The 17,439-nt window shown below is 35.8% G+C and overlaps 1 protein-coding gene across 2 annotated transcripts in view; it reads left to right on the top strand.

Moving 5' to 3' along the window:
* Positions 1 to 17,439, top strand: part of CDK17 (cyclin dependent kinase 17) — a 90,264-nt gene that overhangs the window by 35,478 nt on the left and 37,347 nt on the right. For both annotated transcript variants that reach the window (XM_005421608.3, XM_031057582.1), the window contains exons 2-3: positions 9 to 157; positions 13,488 to 13,652. In XM_005421608.3, the coding sequence (XP_005421665.1) occupies positions 40 to 157; positions 13,488 to 13,652 (283 nt within the window). In that variant the 5' untranslated portion in view covers positions 9 to 39. The remainder of the gene's footprint in view (positions 1 to 8; positions 158 to 13,487; positions 13,653 to 17,439) is intronic.

Genomic DNA, 17,439 nt, shown 5'->3' with positions numbered 1-17,439 from the left:
GTTTTCAGGCTTCCTTAAGCCAGACTCAATATCGATAGAATGAAAAAATTTAAGAGAAGACTTTCCTTAACCTTGCGAGGAAGCCAGACTATTGATGAATCGCTGTCTGAGCTAGCAGAACAAATGACAATTGAAGAAAACAGCAGCAAAGATAACGGTAAGCATGTCTTTCACTTTATAAAAAATGTAAGAATTTTGTCAGGCCCTATTCAAGTGAGCATTGCTGGGGTTTATTTAAATTTTCACAGTTGCAGGGATTTTCTCTCTAACCTTTTTTTTTTTCTTATATTCCACTACCCTAGTTCTTTCAACAGGTTGATATGGTATTACATATTGGTTTGGTTTGCTTTGGTATTGAACTGTCGTACAGCTATTTATCAAAAGCTACCTAAATTTATCTTTTTATGTCGTGTGCACCAAGGCTTATAGATGCTCTTGCAGTATGTTGAAATCCATTGTATGGGTTTAGTGGGTCTCACATCAGCTTCATAGGGCTTCAAATTCAGTCTGTTCTCAAAATCATAATTTAATAATATGATTGACTAATTGCTTAAGCATTCCGTATAAAACTGTTTACCTTACATTGGTGATGCAGTGCAGTAGTCTAAATTCTGTCATATCTTTATGTCTCTCAGAAGTACTTCTCTTCACCACTATGAAGGTGACTAGAAACATTCAGGATAACCAGCTTGTCTCTGTATTCTTACATAAGTCTTTGGCTGATCCCATAGATGTGTTGGCTGCTGTAAAGTCCCCATTAGTGATGATGCCGCTTTTGGATGCAATCTGCAGTAATAGTGACTGGAAGAGGTTTTGTTGCTTGTTCTGCTTCCCAGGCTGCAGCATTAAGTCATATTTCATCTTCAGTGCTGATTAGTGTTATTTTTTGCTTTGCTGATATCTAAGATTTTTTTGTTTATCAAGAGATTTGAATTTTATTTTTGCCCCACTTCACAATAATAAAGGATTCTGAGTTTTCCCATTGAAAACTGACAGGGCCAGAAAATGAGAGTAGAGGTAGAGACAATGGAATTTGCCCTGCAGATTTTTAAAACTCTTTTCAAGATACATTGCATAACAAGATTTTGGAAGCAGGATTTACCTTTGGCAAAACAAAGCTAAAAAAGTTTTTCATTTTTACCTTTAATCCCTGGTATATTCATTGCTGTTGTCCTGTTTTTAATATGGACCATGCCCAGTATTTTGGGAGACAAGGTTTATTACAACTTTTTATATGTTGATATAGCAGGTCTACTCTGCAGCAACAATTGCAGTATTTTTGCACTAATATCTGTTAAGTCGTTTTTGAGACACTGAGTTTGTCCCACATGATTTCGCTTGTATTTGCCTTTGTTACTGATGCATATTTTTTCAGACCTGTATAAACTTCTGCAAGATTGATTTCATTATGTAAATAAGTGCAAAGAATGTTACTTTCACACTGAGAAATGAGCATGAAAAAATTGTTACCAGCATCAATGAGTGTACTGAACTGGGTTGCTGAATTGATTCATTGAAACTGAATCCAGGAAGAATAGAAAGATTTTACCTTAAACTGGACCATGTGCTGGGTGTCAGCTCGAGGGACAGAGAACACAATAACCTGTTTACAGAAGCATGAGCTTATGCCATCTTAAGCCATCTATAAAACCATTTGCAGCTTTTAATATTTATCTGAGAATAATCCCAAACAGTAATACTTGGATGTCTGCATGCTTGTCACCAAACTGTGATGAGCTTATCTTGTCAGTAGATATTTAAAGTGTTAAAATAAGTAAAAAATACCATTCAAGAAAATGTTCCTAATTGCAAATTACTTATCTAGCTTTTAGTGCTCTTTTTATTTTACTTTCCATGGTAATTCATTGGCCAAAGGGAATCTTGCATATTAAAATTGTGATAATGGCATATGCTGTGTTTATACCTGCAGAACATTGTTGATGCCTTAGTACCGTTTTCTTGAATACACTCAAGGTGTCGTAGAACCTCTTGAAAGACAGAGAATATAAACTGTACTTTGCTGTGCCTAATCTTTAACTCATCACTTCATGTCATTAAAAAAAGTTTTACTGACATTTGCTACCTTTTTTCAGATTCTTCCAGAAAGCAGTTATTAGTACTTGTGCTATCTTTGATCTTGCAGATGTGAACAGGATACTGCGTTGTGGATTTTTGTTTTCCTTTGTTTTTCCTTTCCAATCTTACTTTTCTTAGAAAGTAGGGTTGGAAAATGCTTGCTGCTCTAGCTAGTCTTGCTTTTCTAAAGGATGCTCTAGCTTTCCCACAGATGAAGATATTTTGGAAAGAGTATTTTTCAGACAGACCACAGAGATTGGGCTTTGGGTAACAATGATTGTTGAAAAAATAGCCAAGAAATTATTTTTCTCTTTTGGTGAAAGACCAGTTTAGTAAAGAACATTGCCTGGAAAAAATTCTTCAGTGGCCATTAAAAAAATTTGCTTACAAAGGAGTGCTTTAATGAGAAAGGTTTTCCTTGGCGTCTTACAAAATCACAGTGCTAAAAAGCCTGCACTAACTGTAAATATCCAGCTGAGACACATGAGAGGATGTAGTCTCTTGAAGAATATTTTAAAGTGATAGCTGCATTAAGATCTTGAAAGTGCATCCTTTACTGTGGTGGTGCTGATCTCAGGAGGCAGGAGTAACCATCTCCTTAGTTCTGCTTTTAAGAATAAACAGCTCCTTTACCCTGTGGAACAGAGAAACAAATGTGCCCAGTTAAAAGGCTTTGAATCTGTTCCTGAAGAAACTTAAAAAGCACTGTCTAGTAAATCAAAGGCATGCCAGTATATTAATCTACAGAGAATCAGCGTCAGGGGTACAAATAGTCTTCAGAAAGTAGTTCTTCATATGTGCTTCATTTTCAAGCATTACATCAGGAACTTGGGAAAGAAGAGTTGAAGGGGATTGAAACTGTACGTTTCAGGTCAGAAGGCAAGACTAGATCCTGAATGCTAAAGGCCTTTACAGCAGAATTTAATTCCGTTTTTATTGTCCAATTCTTTTCTGTTAACTTTTTCTTTCTAGCAAATTGCTCATCTTGTCTCCTGTCATTCCATGCTGATGGCTGTGTTCACTGAGGGTTATAATTTTATACATGCTAGTTTTTTTTCTTCTTGGGAAACAGCTGTGTTACTGGGTTGTGGAGATTGTAGAGACTGTGTCCATAGAAAACCACATCTGTGCTGACCTAGAATCCAGACTTATCTCCATCTGATTTATATTCTGTGAAATACTTACATATATAAATATTTATACAAATATGTATATAGATATCTATATATATAGATATAGATAGATATAAATATATTCTGTAAAAATCTTTATTACAAGTTGCAGTTCAGCACTGCCATTCCAGATGTACATTCCACTTGTACATAGTATTAGGAACCTTTCCTTATGGTCACCTTTTTGCAATAACCTGTGTTGTTCAGACCCCCTGCCAAATGTTTTTTCTCCCAAAACAATTGCCTGTGATTTCAAATTAACTGCAGCTCCCATCCAGAGCCCCACCTTGTCATAAGCTCCAGCTTTGAGTGGGTTGTTGCAAGATTCAAAGAACAGAACTCCTAATGTAGAACAAATTGTCCCATTTGTAGTTCACGGCCACAAAAATAGATCCATAACTTTTGATTTCTTTGCAGTGCATTTGTACCACTGAATCAGCTCCCCTTTTGTATGCAGTCTCATTTAATACACAGCCTCCTTCATCGTGTGATGTCAGTACAATCTCAGTATGCATCACTCATCCATGAGCAGCAAAATGGGATTAGCAGGGATCAACCCATATTGTTCTATGCAGTAGCGCAGAGCTGTTGCACTGAATATAGAATAACCATTGGGCTTGGGTTCCATCAAACTATTTAGTGACCAGAAACCTATATATAATTTAATCTTTCATACAAATTATGTTCATCATAATTGGCTTCTGGGTGAGGAAGCACTGCCAAATCAGGTCATAAACCGTAAAAATAGAGGGACCAGTGAAATACCTAATAATATATCTGAAGCCTTATGAACTGTGGACTGTATGAAATACACTTCGGGCTAGTCTTTCATCTAAGGACAAAAGCTTTTCTTGGTCTCTGGTGTTTTAGCATATAAAACCAATTAGGTGGATTTGTTGTTTATTTTTAATTTTTCATACTAACAATGCTTGCTTTTTTAATTCTAGATTTTACCTTAATATATGTATTTTGATTAATATTAACAATATAAAATGGTAATTTGCAGGAGTTGATAACTAAATTTGCCCATGAAATTTTTCTTTGGCAATGACATACTAATGAAATCTGGCTAGAAGTGACATCCAAATCATGCATATTTAAGGCCTAATTAAGTGTAAAATTTATGCAAATACTTCAAACACATATGATCTCTAGTGAAAGCAAAAAATGTGGCTGTATTGTCTAATATTATGAAATGCGCTATCACGAACTTTAAGCATGCTTTTAAGAATAATTGCAAGACACATTCCAAAATACAGCCACAGCTCTTGCATTAATTTATAAGTAACTTGGAAAGCCTTTTATTTTGTTGGGGTTTTTGGTACAGATAAATACATATGTACATAGTAAACAAAAAAAGGTGTCATTCTGATAGAAATGGCTACATGAATTTGTAAAATAATACTTATCTCCATTTGGTCTCTTTTAGCTCAGTGATGTGATCATAGGATCCAGTCTCATGAACACTTGCATAATTTTTTTGTAATTTTACAGGTGTGAGTAATAATGGAAGGATCAGCTACGGTAAAGTGCGTAAGTGTTTTTTAGGTTTAAGGCATTAATGGCTAGTTAATGCTCTGATAAGAGGGATGAATGTTTATAAAAGTTAACACATTGCAATACTGTCTCAGAACATCCAAACACCTTTGTAGTTTTAATCATTTCATGTCATCTTCAACAGAGCTGAGAAATTCCCATTCCATCTGCTATATGTAATTCCTTGAGTGTGGAAGGAAAACAGTGTGTTGCAACGTATTTTCAAGACAGTGTTCTTGAATTGAAAATATGAGCACAGAAATCCTTACTGGTAATAAATCGGTAAAATTTCTCTGTTGATGTTGGAGGAAAGTATCAGTATGAAGATGTGGGTGGGTAGAGGGAGAAGAAATCCCCAGAACTGCTAGAGCTCATTCTAGAGCTACGGATTACTGTGAGTAATTGGTAGCTGTCCCAGCTAAACACTGATCCTTGTACTGTCCCTTACACTGTACTGGCAATGTTTTTATTATAGTCTGTATGTACCCTCTGTGCTGTGATCTGCATCCTTTTTTGTTACTACTGTTCAGTACGGTTTCTCCATCCCACGTATGCTGCACAACACAGTGTTCTTTCTTCCCTTCTGTTTTAATTTGCTTCTTCCCACAATACCTAGAGGCTCTGTTCATATGTGGAAGTGCTTATAAAGTGAAATGAGCATGAAAATTCAGTGCCTGAAAGCATGCTGCAGAGACCCATAGTCTCGGAGGGCTGTGTGGGGGCTTTGTCCACTCATAAGTGTTTCCTTAGAAGTAGAATACAAGTTTGGCAGAGAACATAATGTTTAGATGCCGAAGTGGACTCTCTAAATACTCCAGATTTTTGTTAGTGTAGGCTCACTGATGAAAATGCAGAGATGTTTTTCAAATGGTATTCAGGTGGAGTCATTAAGTATAGAAAAGTAAAATACACATAAGTAGCCAACCCTGTTTCTGAAAGTAGGGCAAAAAGGAACCAGATCCTCTGTTCTCTGGTTTGGTTGGCAGCCTTGTCTCACAGATGTTTGCACTGGGAGTTGTCTTTGTGAATGCAAGGATAGAGGCCAGGGATACTTGTATCTTGGCTGTGGTATTGACTTGCATTGAATTAAATTGAAGCTGAAATGTTTTTCTGAAGGATTTGGTCTAGTGTGATGCCTTTTGCAGTTATGCTTTTAAACTGATGGTGTGTTATGCTTAATATGATTTGAGGTACGGAACTACCATGCTTATGTTCCAGTATGGGTTCTGATGACCAAAAATATTATCTGAGAATTATCTTCTGAGCATGAAATTAATAAATCTTAAAGGCAGGGTTTTGGTTTTCAATATATTTCACTTGATTGTGATCTTTATTGTTTTCATACTCAGACTGAAGACAAAACCTTACTCAGCATGAAGCAACTTTGAAAGGCTTTCTATAGTGTTTTTTAGATGTCTTGATCTCATTCTTTGCCTTGTGTATTTTTAGTTTGTTTTTGTAGTTCAAACAGACAGAAAAATTTCTGTTCTTTCTGTCCTAAATTAAAAAAAGGTTTATAGGACTTTACACTGCCATTTTAATAATTGAGGTACTTAATTTCTCGGATGAGGTTGACAACTGTATTTCTTCAGGGCTATATTAGCATATTTTTTCAAATGTTCTACCAATATTTTTTGCCTTGTGTTGTGCAGGTGAAGAACATTTGCTCTGGAATGACTGCTGTACTCAAATGGATTAACTTGAGCAATGGGAGTAATCCCTTGAAGTTTTGCCAAATTTTTAAAATCATAATATTCAGTAGTTTGAGGATTTCATCTTATTGTTTAATGAAAAATACTGGTTTAAATGGTTTTGAGTGGTTGCTCTGTTTTTAGAGTGACTTAATGTTTTCATGGGTATCACATAACAGAATCCAAGGAAACCACCCCGTAAAATAATCTATAAAAACATAGTATTTTGTAGTGTTCCTCATCCAGCTTCTGGAGAATACATGTATAGCAAGTGTATTACGGCTTTGGGTTATTTAAATGTATCTTCTATGGGAGCTGTCACCTGCAATCAACTAATTGTACTGAGTGGGTCTGACTGCCTTACAGCAATGTAATTAAATATTATACAGTGCAGCATGCCAATTCTATAATATCAGAAATTCACCTGCTTACATTCTAGATTTTTTGAAGAAAAAAAGGGTTTCTTGACAACAGCTTCTTTAGCAGTTTGTTGAAAATATTTTATATTTCAAGTCAAAAAAAATTCAGGTTTTGTTATGTAAAAACCGAATAATCATTAGCAGAGCCTAACATTCAGATCAGGTAAATGAATGTGTAGTAGATGGTGCTGAAATATGAGTAAGTTACATGACAGTAGCATTTGAGAAGCCTGCATAAATAGTTTTAAAATGTTGTGATGATGCATTGTAAGCTTCGTGAATGCAAAGCTGTTCAGAGAATGAATATTTAATTTCACAAATGTAGATTTTTGACACTTTTCCATTCCCTCTAAATTGGAAATGATACAAAAAAACCTTGGAAGTTTTCTGGAGCAAGGGGGAGGTCAAGGTGATGGAAAAGAAACTGCACTGAGTCCTGTCCTATAAAATCCAGTAGTGGATTCTCGAGACATTTAGTGAGATTTTCTTACACTTGAGCCAGTCCAAAGTCAAGTTGCAGCTAAAAGTGTCAAGTGAGGTTCTGCCTCCATCCTTCTGCCAGCAGCTGTGCTCTATATACCCCATAGTGATCTAGTTCAAAAACCTAAATCAAAATTACATTACTTTCTTGTTGGGGAGCAGGGGGAAGAACATTTTTGGTAGAAGCAATGAATTGTGGCAGTCACAAAGATTCATCCTTACTTAGACTATGGGACATGCCTGGATTCAATCCCCATTCTATACCCAAATCAGTAATCATAAATGCTAAGTCTCCAGTATCTCTTATTTTGATTAGAAAATCTCCACATGTGTATTTTAACTTTATTTATATGAATTTAAAATACATATTCATATGGTTTATATGTCCAGAATGGATAGTGATAGTGGAATCAAACATTTTTTGCAGATATACTCAGCTCGGTCAGAGATGTTTGATTTAAGGGAAAATGTCACCTTGTATGGCTGGTGATTTAATTCTTTATTAAAGCTAGTTGAAGAAAATACCATTGCAAAATTTAGGCAGTGAAATCTGAAACACGGCTTGGTCTCTTTGTCACATGATAGTGATACTCATGGGACATAAAAAAAGGAAGACTTAGTTGAGTATGTGATGATATATATTCATAAAAAGTGTTTTAAAATGCATTTACATTCCTAATGAAAACACTTTCTCTCTTTAATCCACCAGCTGACTGACGTGTGACAGTATGTCAGTTGCTGATGCTGTGCAAAGAAATGCCAGCAGTTCTGCAGGCTCTCTGGAGCTCAGCTTAAGTAAATCCAGTTAAGTAAATCCAGCACAGGAAAGAAAGTGGTAGTGTGGGTCTTTGTTATCATAGATGGATGAGGAAGAGAAACATTGTGGGTTCATTGAAAAATTGCTTAACTCAGGAATAATTTCAGGTGAAAACTGGCAGAGTCAAGTAGAACAGAACTGTATATAACCAAGAAACTTGTATGAGAAATTAACTAAACCCAACAATTTTAAAAATTCTTCTTTATTCTTAGAATAAGAATAATTCTAAGAATTATTCTTATTCTAAGAATAAAGAAGAATTTTTAAAATTGTTGGGTTTAGTTAATTTCTCATACAAGTTTCTTGGTTATATACAGTTCTGTTCTACTTGACTCTGCCAGTTTTCATAATTATGAAGTAAAAAAATTATTTCCACTTACATTCAAACATATATTTATGCCACTTCACAATTGAATTATTTCAGTGGTTCGTTTGAGTTGTTTTCTGGTTTTGTATGTTTGTTAGCATTGGTGTTGGCATTATTTCAAACTTAGTAAAGCAATGGTACCTCACTGGGTACAATTTTTTATAAAAGGTATGTGTATTCCAAAACATTTCATCATCTAGCAACTCTTCAACCATTATTAAGCCAGAATTGATTGTATTTTGAACAACACTTTCTTTGAACAGTGCTGTTGGATTTATTTTGGGTTATGGCAATAGCAACAGAGATTTGAACGACAGAATGTGAGAAGTACAAGAAAATGATCCAAATTATATAAAGGGTTACTCAGCACTCACCTAACTTGAACATCGAGTAAAACAACAGTGCACAGTCACCATGCATTGCTCAGTTTTAACCCTTGCTGAAGGTGCACACTTAAGCAAGATAACATGGACGTGGTGTTTAAAATAAGGCAGGTGTGTTTTTATAGGTATAAAAGATGTTCTTTTCTAAATGTTGTCTATTGCAAGAATTGTTCAGGGACAATGAAAACTGTGTGGTCATCCTGTACATTAGTATAGTTATAAATATTCTCATTGAGAATATTTTTTAACTTCTTTCACATTGAAAGACTAGATTTGCATGATAGTTTAGTATGCTGCCTAAGAAATGAAAATGTTGAAATGGCATTGCTTGGAAGATGAGTCTAAGAGTTCATGATGTTGTAGCCAAAATAAGAAGAGAATATAATAACAACTGATGAAATACAATATAAGAAGAACCACTGAAAAGTCTCTGTTTCAGCTTGTTTTCCAAATCAGTTTGTTTTATCAGTTTGAAGCTATAGATTGTAGAGTAGGGTGAGGAAAGAGAGCTGGAGATAAATGGTTAATAAGACCCTTACTGGAATACTTGTGCCAGCAACAGCCAACACAAGTGAAATGCCCAGGTGCTGCAGAAGTCTTGTGCTGTAAGGACAGCTGGAGTTCTGCCTGTCTGTTCTCCAGTCTCTGAGAATGACATTTGAGGACAAGTACAAAGTACAGCATCATTTCCCCAGTGTACTGTATCAGTTTCTAGCTCAGAGACTTACTGAACTAGGCAAGTCTCTGTGTGGTTAGTAACCCTGAGCAGATTGCTTGTTCAGTCTCCCTTTGACTCTTGCAAGTTTGGGTAGTTTTACCATCCTGTGGCAGGGAGTTACCTGAAGAATCATTTTGTGTGCAGTATGCAACCTGCCATGGCTGGCTTTTTCACTCTTGTGCTGAAGGAGGTGGTGGATGCGGTGGATTCCCAGGTGCCCTCTTCAGCCCTTCAGTGAGTCTGTGGGTTGTGTCATGCTTCTGCTGTTGTAATCTATGTGAGAGAGGAATACCAGATGTGTGCATGATCTCAAAATGCAGTAGATCCACACAGTGAATTTTTAGTGTTTTTTTTACTGACCTTTTAATTGCCGTCATTCATTTAGCCTATAGCTGAGTGTTAAACCAACAGCAGCACATGGCTACTGAGTTATATTTACCAAGTACAGTGACACTGAAGTAAGGTATGTTTATGAGTTTTATATAGGGGAAACATTTTTTAAAGACTAATCAAACCTATAATCACAGAAATAAAATTATAAGAAGCAGTTTTTATAGATATATGTAGTAAAGGCATATAACTTTTACAGTTTAGATGCATTTTATTCAAGGCCAGGCATTTGACTAAACTTGCATCTTAAAACTGCCACATTGTACTTTAAATATAGTGATTCAACATATTAATAATTCTGGAAAAAATGGATGTGAATTAAATGAAAAATGTAACTTCAAAAGAAGTACTTGTGAGACTTTGGAGAGAGAGGGAGATGAGTAGTTTTTTCAAAAGCACTTTTTTTAACTCTTTTAACTCTTAATTCTCCTAAATGCATGAAAACTGTAATAAACAGTCTTGTCAGTTAATTTCCAGCAAAGGTTTGCTTGATCATTTTCAGTATTTGCTCCAGCTCTTGGCTGTTACTGTCACATTTGCAGGGAGGAGGTAACATAATGCAGAATTCATGCAACTCTTTCTTCAGAAGCTCCTAGCATACAGCAGTGCACACTGAATTGTTTATAACAAATATACTTTCCAGTATGTAAGCCCACGTTATACTATCATATGCTGTACAATCCCTCCTTTTTGTAAATTAACATGTATAAGAATTTTAAACCCCTGCTTATAAACTAGTGTTAGTACTTGTCTTAGTCAGAAATACAGTGTCATGTGAGTGTTTCTGTAACCTTCATTGTCTGCCAGTAGTTATGCCTGTCCTACTATTTGACCTAAATTATTGTTGCAAAGTTTTATAATGGGCTCCACAATTTAGTACAGTACTTAAGACAGTAAAAGTTTCCTATGATGACAAAAGTGATTTCTGTATAATTGGATCTTACCATATCAACCATTTCTCTTTCATTTTAATATAAATTTATTTGTTAATATGATCTGTATTTATCCCTATATTTGAGCTGAACTTTGCATATGTTAGGATATTTTAGGAATTTTGTTTTGAACTGTAAAATACATACAAATTTACCAGTGCCATGAGGAAAACAGATTTTTTCAGTTATCTCTGTGCATCACACTGTCATGTTAGTAATGAACATAAAACTCCATCTCTACACAGACATTCGATATATTCATAAATTCTGGCCTCTTTTGCATACTGCACAGTTCATGAAGATAGATTGCTTTTAGCATGGGTAGACAAAAGCCATAACATACAAGGTACTATTCATTTGTTCACCACTGCATGTAAACTCAGTGTGAGGTGTTTAGACTAGAAAATTAATCAAATTCAAATCGAATTAGCAAGAAAGTTGGAAAGCAAAAAGCAAATGTTAACTTATCAAAAGCAGTAGTTGTGCTGAATGTGAACCTGTGTCCTGTCATGTGGAAGTAGTAATAGATTCTGTTAAAAATTGATGGGGAATTTGTTGCCTGCTGCCCTAGGATAAATCTGCTGTTAAAGGCATGCAACAAGGAAGCTGGCACCACTCTTAAGTCAAAAGGGTGATGCAAATGATTAGAACAGAAATGAGCACTTGGGACAGATATGCAGGGGTTTGAAGACCCTGGTCATTCTTTACAAACATACACACAGATGTATGGTGTATTTTTCCTCATGTTCATCCATTCCAGTGCTGTGTTCATGAAGGATGCTAATGAAAGGGTGCAGGCAGGTTTGTAACAGTGCTGACATGTCCTTTCTGTTTTCGGTCTGCAGCATATTTTTTCCCCCAGGGTTTTTTTTTTTTTTTTTTCCCTGCAGCAGATAAGTTAATGTTTTTTGGGTTTTTTTGTCTCACTGTGTTGTTCATGTTTATATGCAAAAATTCCTTGTATAATTATTTCTTAGGGTCATTGAGCTGTCCTTGGGTAATTCTGTCTGTGTACTCCTGTCTCTGCTTTAGACTAATCATAATAATGTATCTAGAAGGTTTTTGTATGTGTGGGGAGAGAGGGTGTTCCCTTCAGGATCCTGTTTTCCTTAGGTCATTAGGCATTTGTTGCTCTTCCTTTCCTTTACCATTGAAATTCTGCTTTCCATAAAATATGTTCTCCTAGCTATATTACTCTTACTCCCCTTTTTGGAAGGGAAAGCAAGATTTTGGGATCCCTGCATGTGGGTATAAAAGGTGGAGTGATGAAATAGCATCCCAGAGTGCTCCCTGTCCCAAGAGGCATGAGTGAAGCTCTGAGCACACCCTGGGAGCAGTGGCTCCAGTGGGTGCTGCTCCGTTCAGTAACACTCGTACTGTGGTTGCTCAGTGTGTGGCTGCTGCCTTTTTTGTCTTCTGAATAATATTAAACATGAGCTGTAATGTTAATAAGAATCAAATAATGGAAAAACAAAATTACTTGACTCTCAGCTGTTCTTTGGGCATAGCTTCTGTTCTTTTTCCTAGTATAGGGAGAGTGCTTGCATGTAGCTGCCAAATGACTCTGATCTCGTTTTCTGAAGTGAGAGTATTTCATCTTTATTTTCTTGTATGAATGACTTCATTGGTGGCTCTGCTAAGTCCACTGTCGTGACAGTCAATGCAAGTGGGCACTGTTCTGCTTCTTTTGGGGGTAAAAAAACTGCTCATGTTTTCAAAGTTAGCCTGTTCTAGGACCATGTCTATCCTTGAGTTCTAGTCCGTGTGTGAGGAGTCAGGTTGCTGAGGGAACATGAATACCCAGATACTGCTCACACTTGTAAATGACATTTAAAAATCTCTAACACTTCACTCTTTTAGAAAGTGCTTATCAATGATAACTTTTTTTAAAAAATCTCTGTGCACCATCTGAAACACAAACCAGTAGAAAGCCAAAATAAAAAATTGAATGCTTAATTTTTTTGATACCCTGGAAGTTAATAACCTTAATTATGGCATGACAGCTCTGGGAGGTGTAGACAGGTATGGTTACTTCTAAAGATCTCCAATGGCAAGGCTTTGGTATTAGTGACCCACAAGAATTTTGAGAGGGAGAATATTTTGAAAGGCTTATAGTTGAATTTGCTCATCATAGTTGATCTAACAGCCGTCCTGTTTAAAAGTAAAGATGAAGCATTGTGCAGTAAGGCAGAAGAAAATAATTAAAGTGTTCTGGTTTTATTGATATTCCAAGACTGTATATTCAGGGCATTTACTCGTCCAGCAGCAGAGTGACAGGATTTAGTAACGTTAAGTTTGGGTAACACTTAATGCCATGTTTTGTACTTGTTTGTCAAGAGAAATGGCCATAGTATGGTGGTCTGCTGTTAGCATGAAAGATAATTTTACCAGACTGGTGATTTCCTGTTTACTAACGCTTTTCTTCTTTCTTTTTTTTTCTTCTGGCATGTTCCTGAAAATCCTCCTTACTTGTGGCAATGAATATTTTGATCCTTGTGAACTGTAGAGCCTATTGTGAAGAATGGCAGGCCTCCAACGTCTCACAGCATGCACTCATTTCTCCACCAGTACACGGGGTCTTTCAAGAAGCCCCCTTTACGGAGACCACACAGCGTCATCGGGGGCAGCCTCGGCTCTTTCATGGCAATGCCCAGAAATGGGAGCAGATTAGGTAATTTCCTGCATTGTTTGTTTCAAATAATTTTTCTGTGAAAAATAATGTTGGTATTGATTCATAGCAAGAGGTACAGATACTCTTACTGCTTTAATAAATCTCTGATTATGCAGTAATTTTTTCTGGAGTTCAAGAAATTTGTTCTTAAGGCACTGAATGTCTGTTAAGATTTTCAGGAAGAAAGCAATTAGAAGAGCACACAGAAAACACCCATGAATTTTTTACAACTTCAAAAGTTGCAAAAGTAACAAAATATTCTTTCTTAATACTTTGAAAAGAACCCATATTTCCACCTCAGTTAAGCATTGGCAAGAAGTACAATAAATGTACTATGAAAAAAACCAGAGGATTATCATCCTATATGTGGAATTTTAAAAGAACTGCTGTATTACATCTCATTATTCTAGAGAAAAAAATGGTTTTTTCAGTGACAAATTCAGGCAACTCAAATATAATTACCTTTTTGTTGTGGTCCTGAGCTATTCTGTGAAGCAAATAAGTTATGAATTTTTTTTCTTCAGGTAATTTGTCATGTTGCTGCCTCCAGTCACCATTAATGTTTTATCCTGCTTTTATGTTATTTTAAATTATGCTTAATTAATTGATACTATAAAGTGAGAGCAAATCACAGCTTAATTAGAGTTTTTATTATTTTTTCAATCTCCTGCCCTCCTTTAGAAGTGTGATCAACTGATTTTTGAGATTAAGCTATGAATCTTCAAGATAGTAGTCAAACTACTTATATCCTCCTTTGGTGTAATACCACTCATCATATTAAAAAAATCCCTTTTTATTGCTTGAGTTACCATTCCAACTGAAAAAAGATGTATATCCTTTTCACTTTATTCTAGCAGCTGCTACTATCACCCAAGAAAATTGGTTTTAGTGTGCATGATTTGACTACTCTATCAGTTTCTGATTTCACTCAAGTCCTGTAAACACTATTTGCTTTTTCATTTTTGCCAAACCAATAATTAAGTTGCCAAGAATCTAACAGAAAGAGAGAGTTTAAAAAAAATTGTGTAGTTAGAGGAATCTGTTTTTATCTAAATACGTAGTCTTTATGGATTATTTGTCAAACTCGATACATGTAAACTAAGTACAGGAGCAGCAAAGCTGTGTTTGAGTACAGAGGTGCCTGTACTCTCTCACTTGTGTTGCCCTTAACAAGAATTCCTAACCTTTTTTAAGTAGTATGGATAGATGTATGTACAGAGTGTATCATGGAATCCCAGAATGGTTTGGGTTGGAAAGGACCTCAAAGGATCACCTAGTTCCAACCTCTCTGCTGTGGGCAGGGACACTTTCCACTGGGCCTGGTTGCTCTGTATGTCTATGTTAAACACATCTTTTTGCTTTGGATATGATAATGCCTTTTTTAAAACTCATTATTTGGTGGAAGTACAAGCTACTTGTGCGTGTTATCTAGTGGTAAAAAACAGAAGTACAGGTATATGCAATCATAATTCCTCTTTCTGCTCCTTTTTCACATCTTTCTTTCTTTTGTTCCTGCCATATGAGAATGGTTATTACTCACCAGGAAGCTGAGGTTTTCCCTGTTGGGATAATGACATCAGAAACAAAATAGTCAAATATCCTACACTGCATGAGACTTTCCTTTGCTTTCTTCATCCACCCTCTTTTCTTTGCGGTTTTTCCTTTATTTCGTGGGTAGAAAAGTGATATCGGAAAGGTATCCTTGAAATACAAAATCATGGGAGGTAAAGGATGGTTATTTCGTTAAAGAAAACCGGATTAAATTGAGACCTGCCACAAGTGCGTCTTCATGTTGCCCATGTTTGAATGAGATTATCGCTATAAAAATTGGTTGAGAAGCTAGGAGGATTTTAGAGTTTCATTTGCTTTTTGAGCGTTGAACGTGAGTTTCTGCAGTTGTGATAATGTATAAAATGCTAAAATACTTTAAAAATAATTCCTACTTGGAAATTCTCTGTTAGCTTTATGTTTTGTAAAATGCTGTGTAAAGGAAAAATTTTTGAGCTATGCCTTTTTAAGAAAATTTTTTAGCAATTTTTAACTTCAGTATTCAGTTATCAGAATGGTTTTAAATAATAGAAGTGATTTTCGGACCAGATTGTGAAACTACTGAATAATGAGGGTTTAGCTGATAGATTTTTTTTAGTTCAGTTATATCTATACAGCTTCTACAGTCTTGTACCTCTGGAAACATTTAGCTGTTGCAGTCCATGAGGAAGCCAGAGGTAATAAACTTTTTTTGGACCTGACCTGGCTGAATGCAGAAGGAATCCAGCTGTCCTTGTTCCATATTTATATTAACATCACCTCTGGAGAGGCTCCTGAAATGTGCAGAGATAATTGAAGCTGGCCCTGCTGGTGAACTGCAGTATCAGCCAGGAGAGAGTTAATTCTTGCTTTTGCCAGTTGTGTTGATACAGTTACGGAGAAGTTTTGTTTCATTTTGTCATAAATATTATTTGAAAGGAATGATGTTTCCATACAGCATTCCATAGTTCAGTAATGGTAATGGCAAAGGCAATTTCTCACTATGGTCTTCCTCAATTTGAATTATCACTGAAATTAATTGTATGGTGTAGCCACTTCATAGAAAAGTAAGCTCTGGAAAAGTGCACAATGGAAGAAATCTGTTGTGCAAGAGACACGATTATTTTTGTAATAATTTGAAGTAAGGTGGAAAGATCATGCAGTCTGACTCAGTACTAATTAGTGACTTTGATTATGGCTCACTTGGAGGAGTTCTCATTTGCTGCACCGCAGGTTTGCTGTATTTATTTCTTCTGTGGTGTGTTCCTCACAGCAGAAATGAGGACAGCCGTTTCCTTTAAATGTACTTCTGTAGTTTCCCTGTTACATTGTAGTCATCTACACCTGGCTTTTCATTACATGGCCATTCTGGATATTTAATAAGATATGTGGAGTACATTAAAATAGATAATCTGTGTAAGAGAATGGCTTGGTATTGCAGTGAAATCAATTCAATACATTATTGAATGATTAAAACCTCTGAAGACTGTGCAAGCAAGCTTTCATGCAGGTAAACTTGCCTATAGAAAGGCTTAGAGAAATTAGGGAAATATTTTCATGGTTTTCATCATTGCTTATTTAAGCATCATTGTGCACCTGTGTAAAAATGATTAAAACGTCTGGGTTAATGCCTTAGTCTGGGGTTTATGCCATTAAAATAATGAACATAAGGCTCTACTAATGCCTTTTTAATTGAATCAAATAAAAGGATGCATTTATATCAGATGACAGCACAGTCAAGTTATTTTTAAAAAGCTTAAAATTATATCTGTTTAGAAAATAATTAAAACATCTGCAAACCCTTATAGATAGGAGCTGTTGGGTATTTAGCCTATTGGAAATGCATGTGCTTAATGATACATTTTTGCTTGCTCCAGCCAGTATCCTGCATAAACCTTCTTGGTTCTGGGTATGTAGCTTATCCAGACTTGGCAGAATTAATCATATCACAGTGGTATTCAAATCATCATCTTATATAAGTCTGAAAGTCTCTTCATTTTTAGATTTGAATGGTACAGACCCTCTTTGTCTTCACATTTCTGATTTACAGAGTACAGAATCTCCTTGCAGCTACATTCTCTGTCCCAAGTATTGGGTTTGTGGTACTAGTTCTTGAAATAGTGCTTAGTTGTGTGTTATAGGTGATCTTCTTAGTAGAAGAAGAATTATCTTTGTCAACTAGGGTACTCTATGTAGTTCTGAGCATTGCATTTCCAATTGCCTTTTTTACTAGTAAATTCATAATACCAATGCTTTTATG

The sequence above is a fragment of the Geospiza fortis genome, unplaced genomic scaffold (genome assembly GCF_000277835.1).
Source record: "Geospiza fortis unplaced genomic scaffold, GeoFor_1.0 scaffold186, whole genome shotgun sequence".
Classification (NCBI taxonomy): Eukaryota; Metazoa; Chordata; class Aves; order Passeriformes; family Thraupidae; genus Geospiza; species Geospiza fortis.
This window is presented reverse-complemented; position numbering and strand designations above follow the sequence as displayed.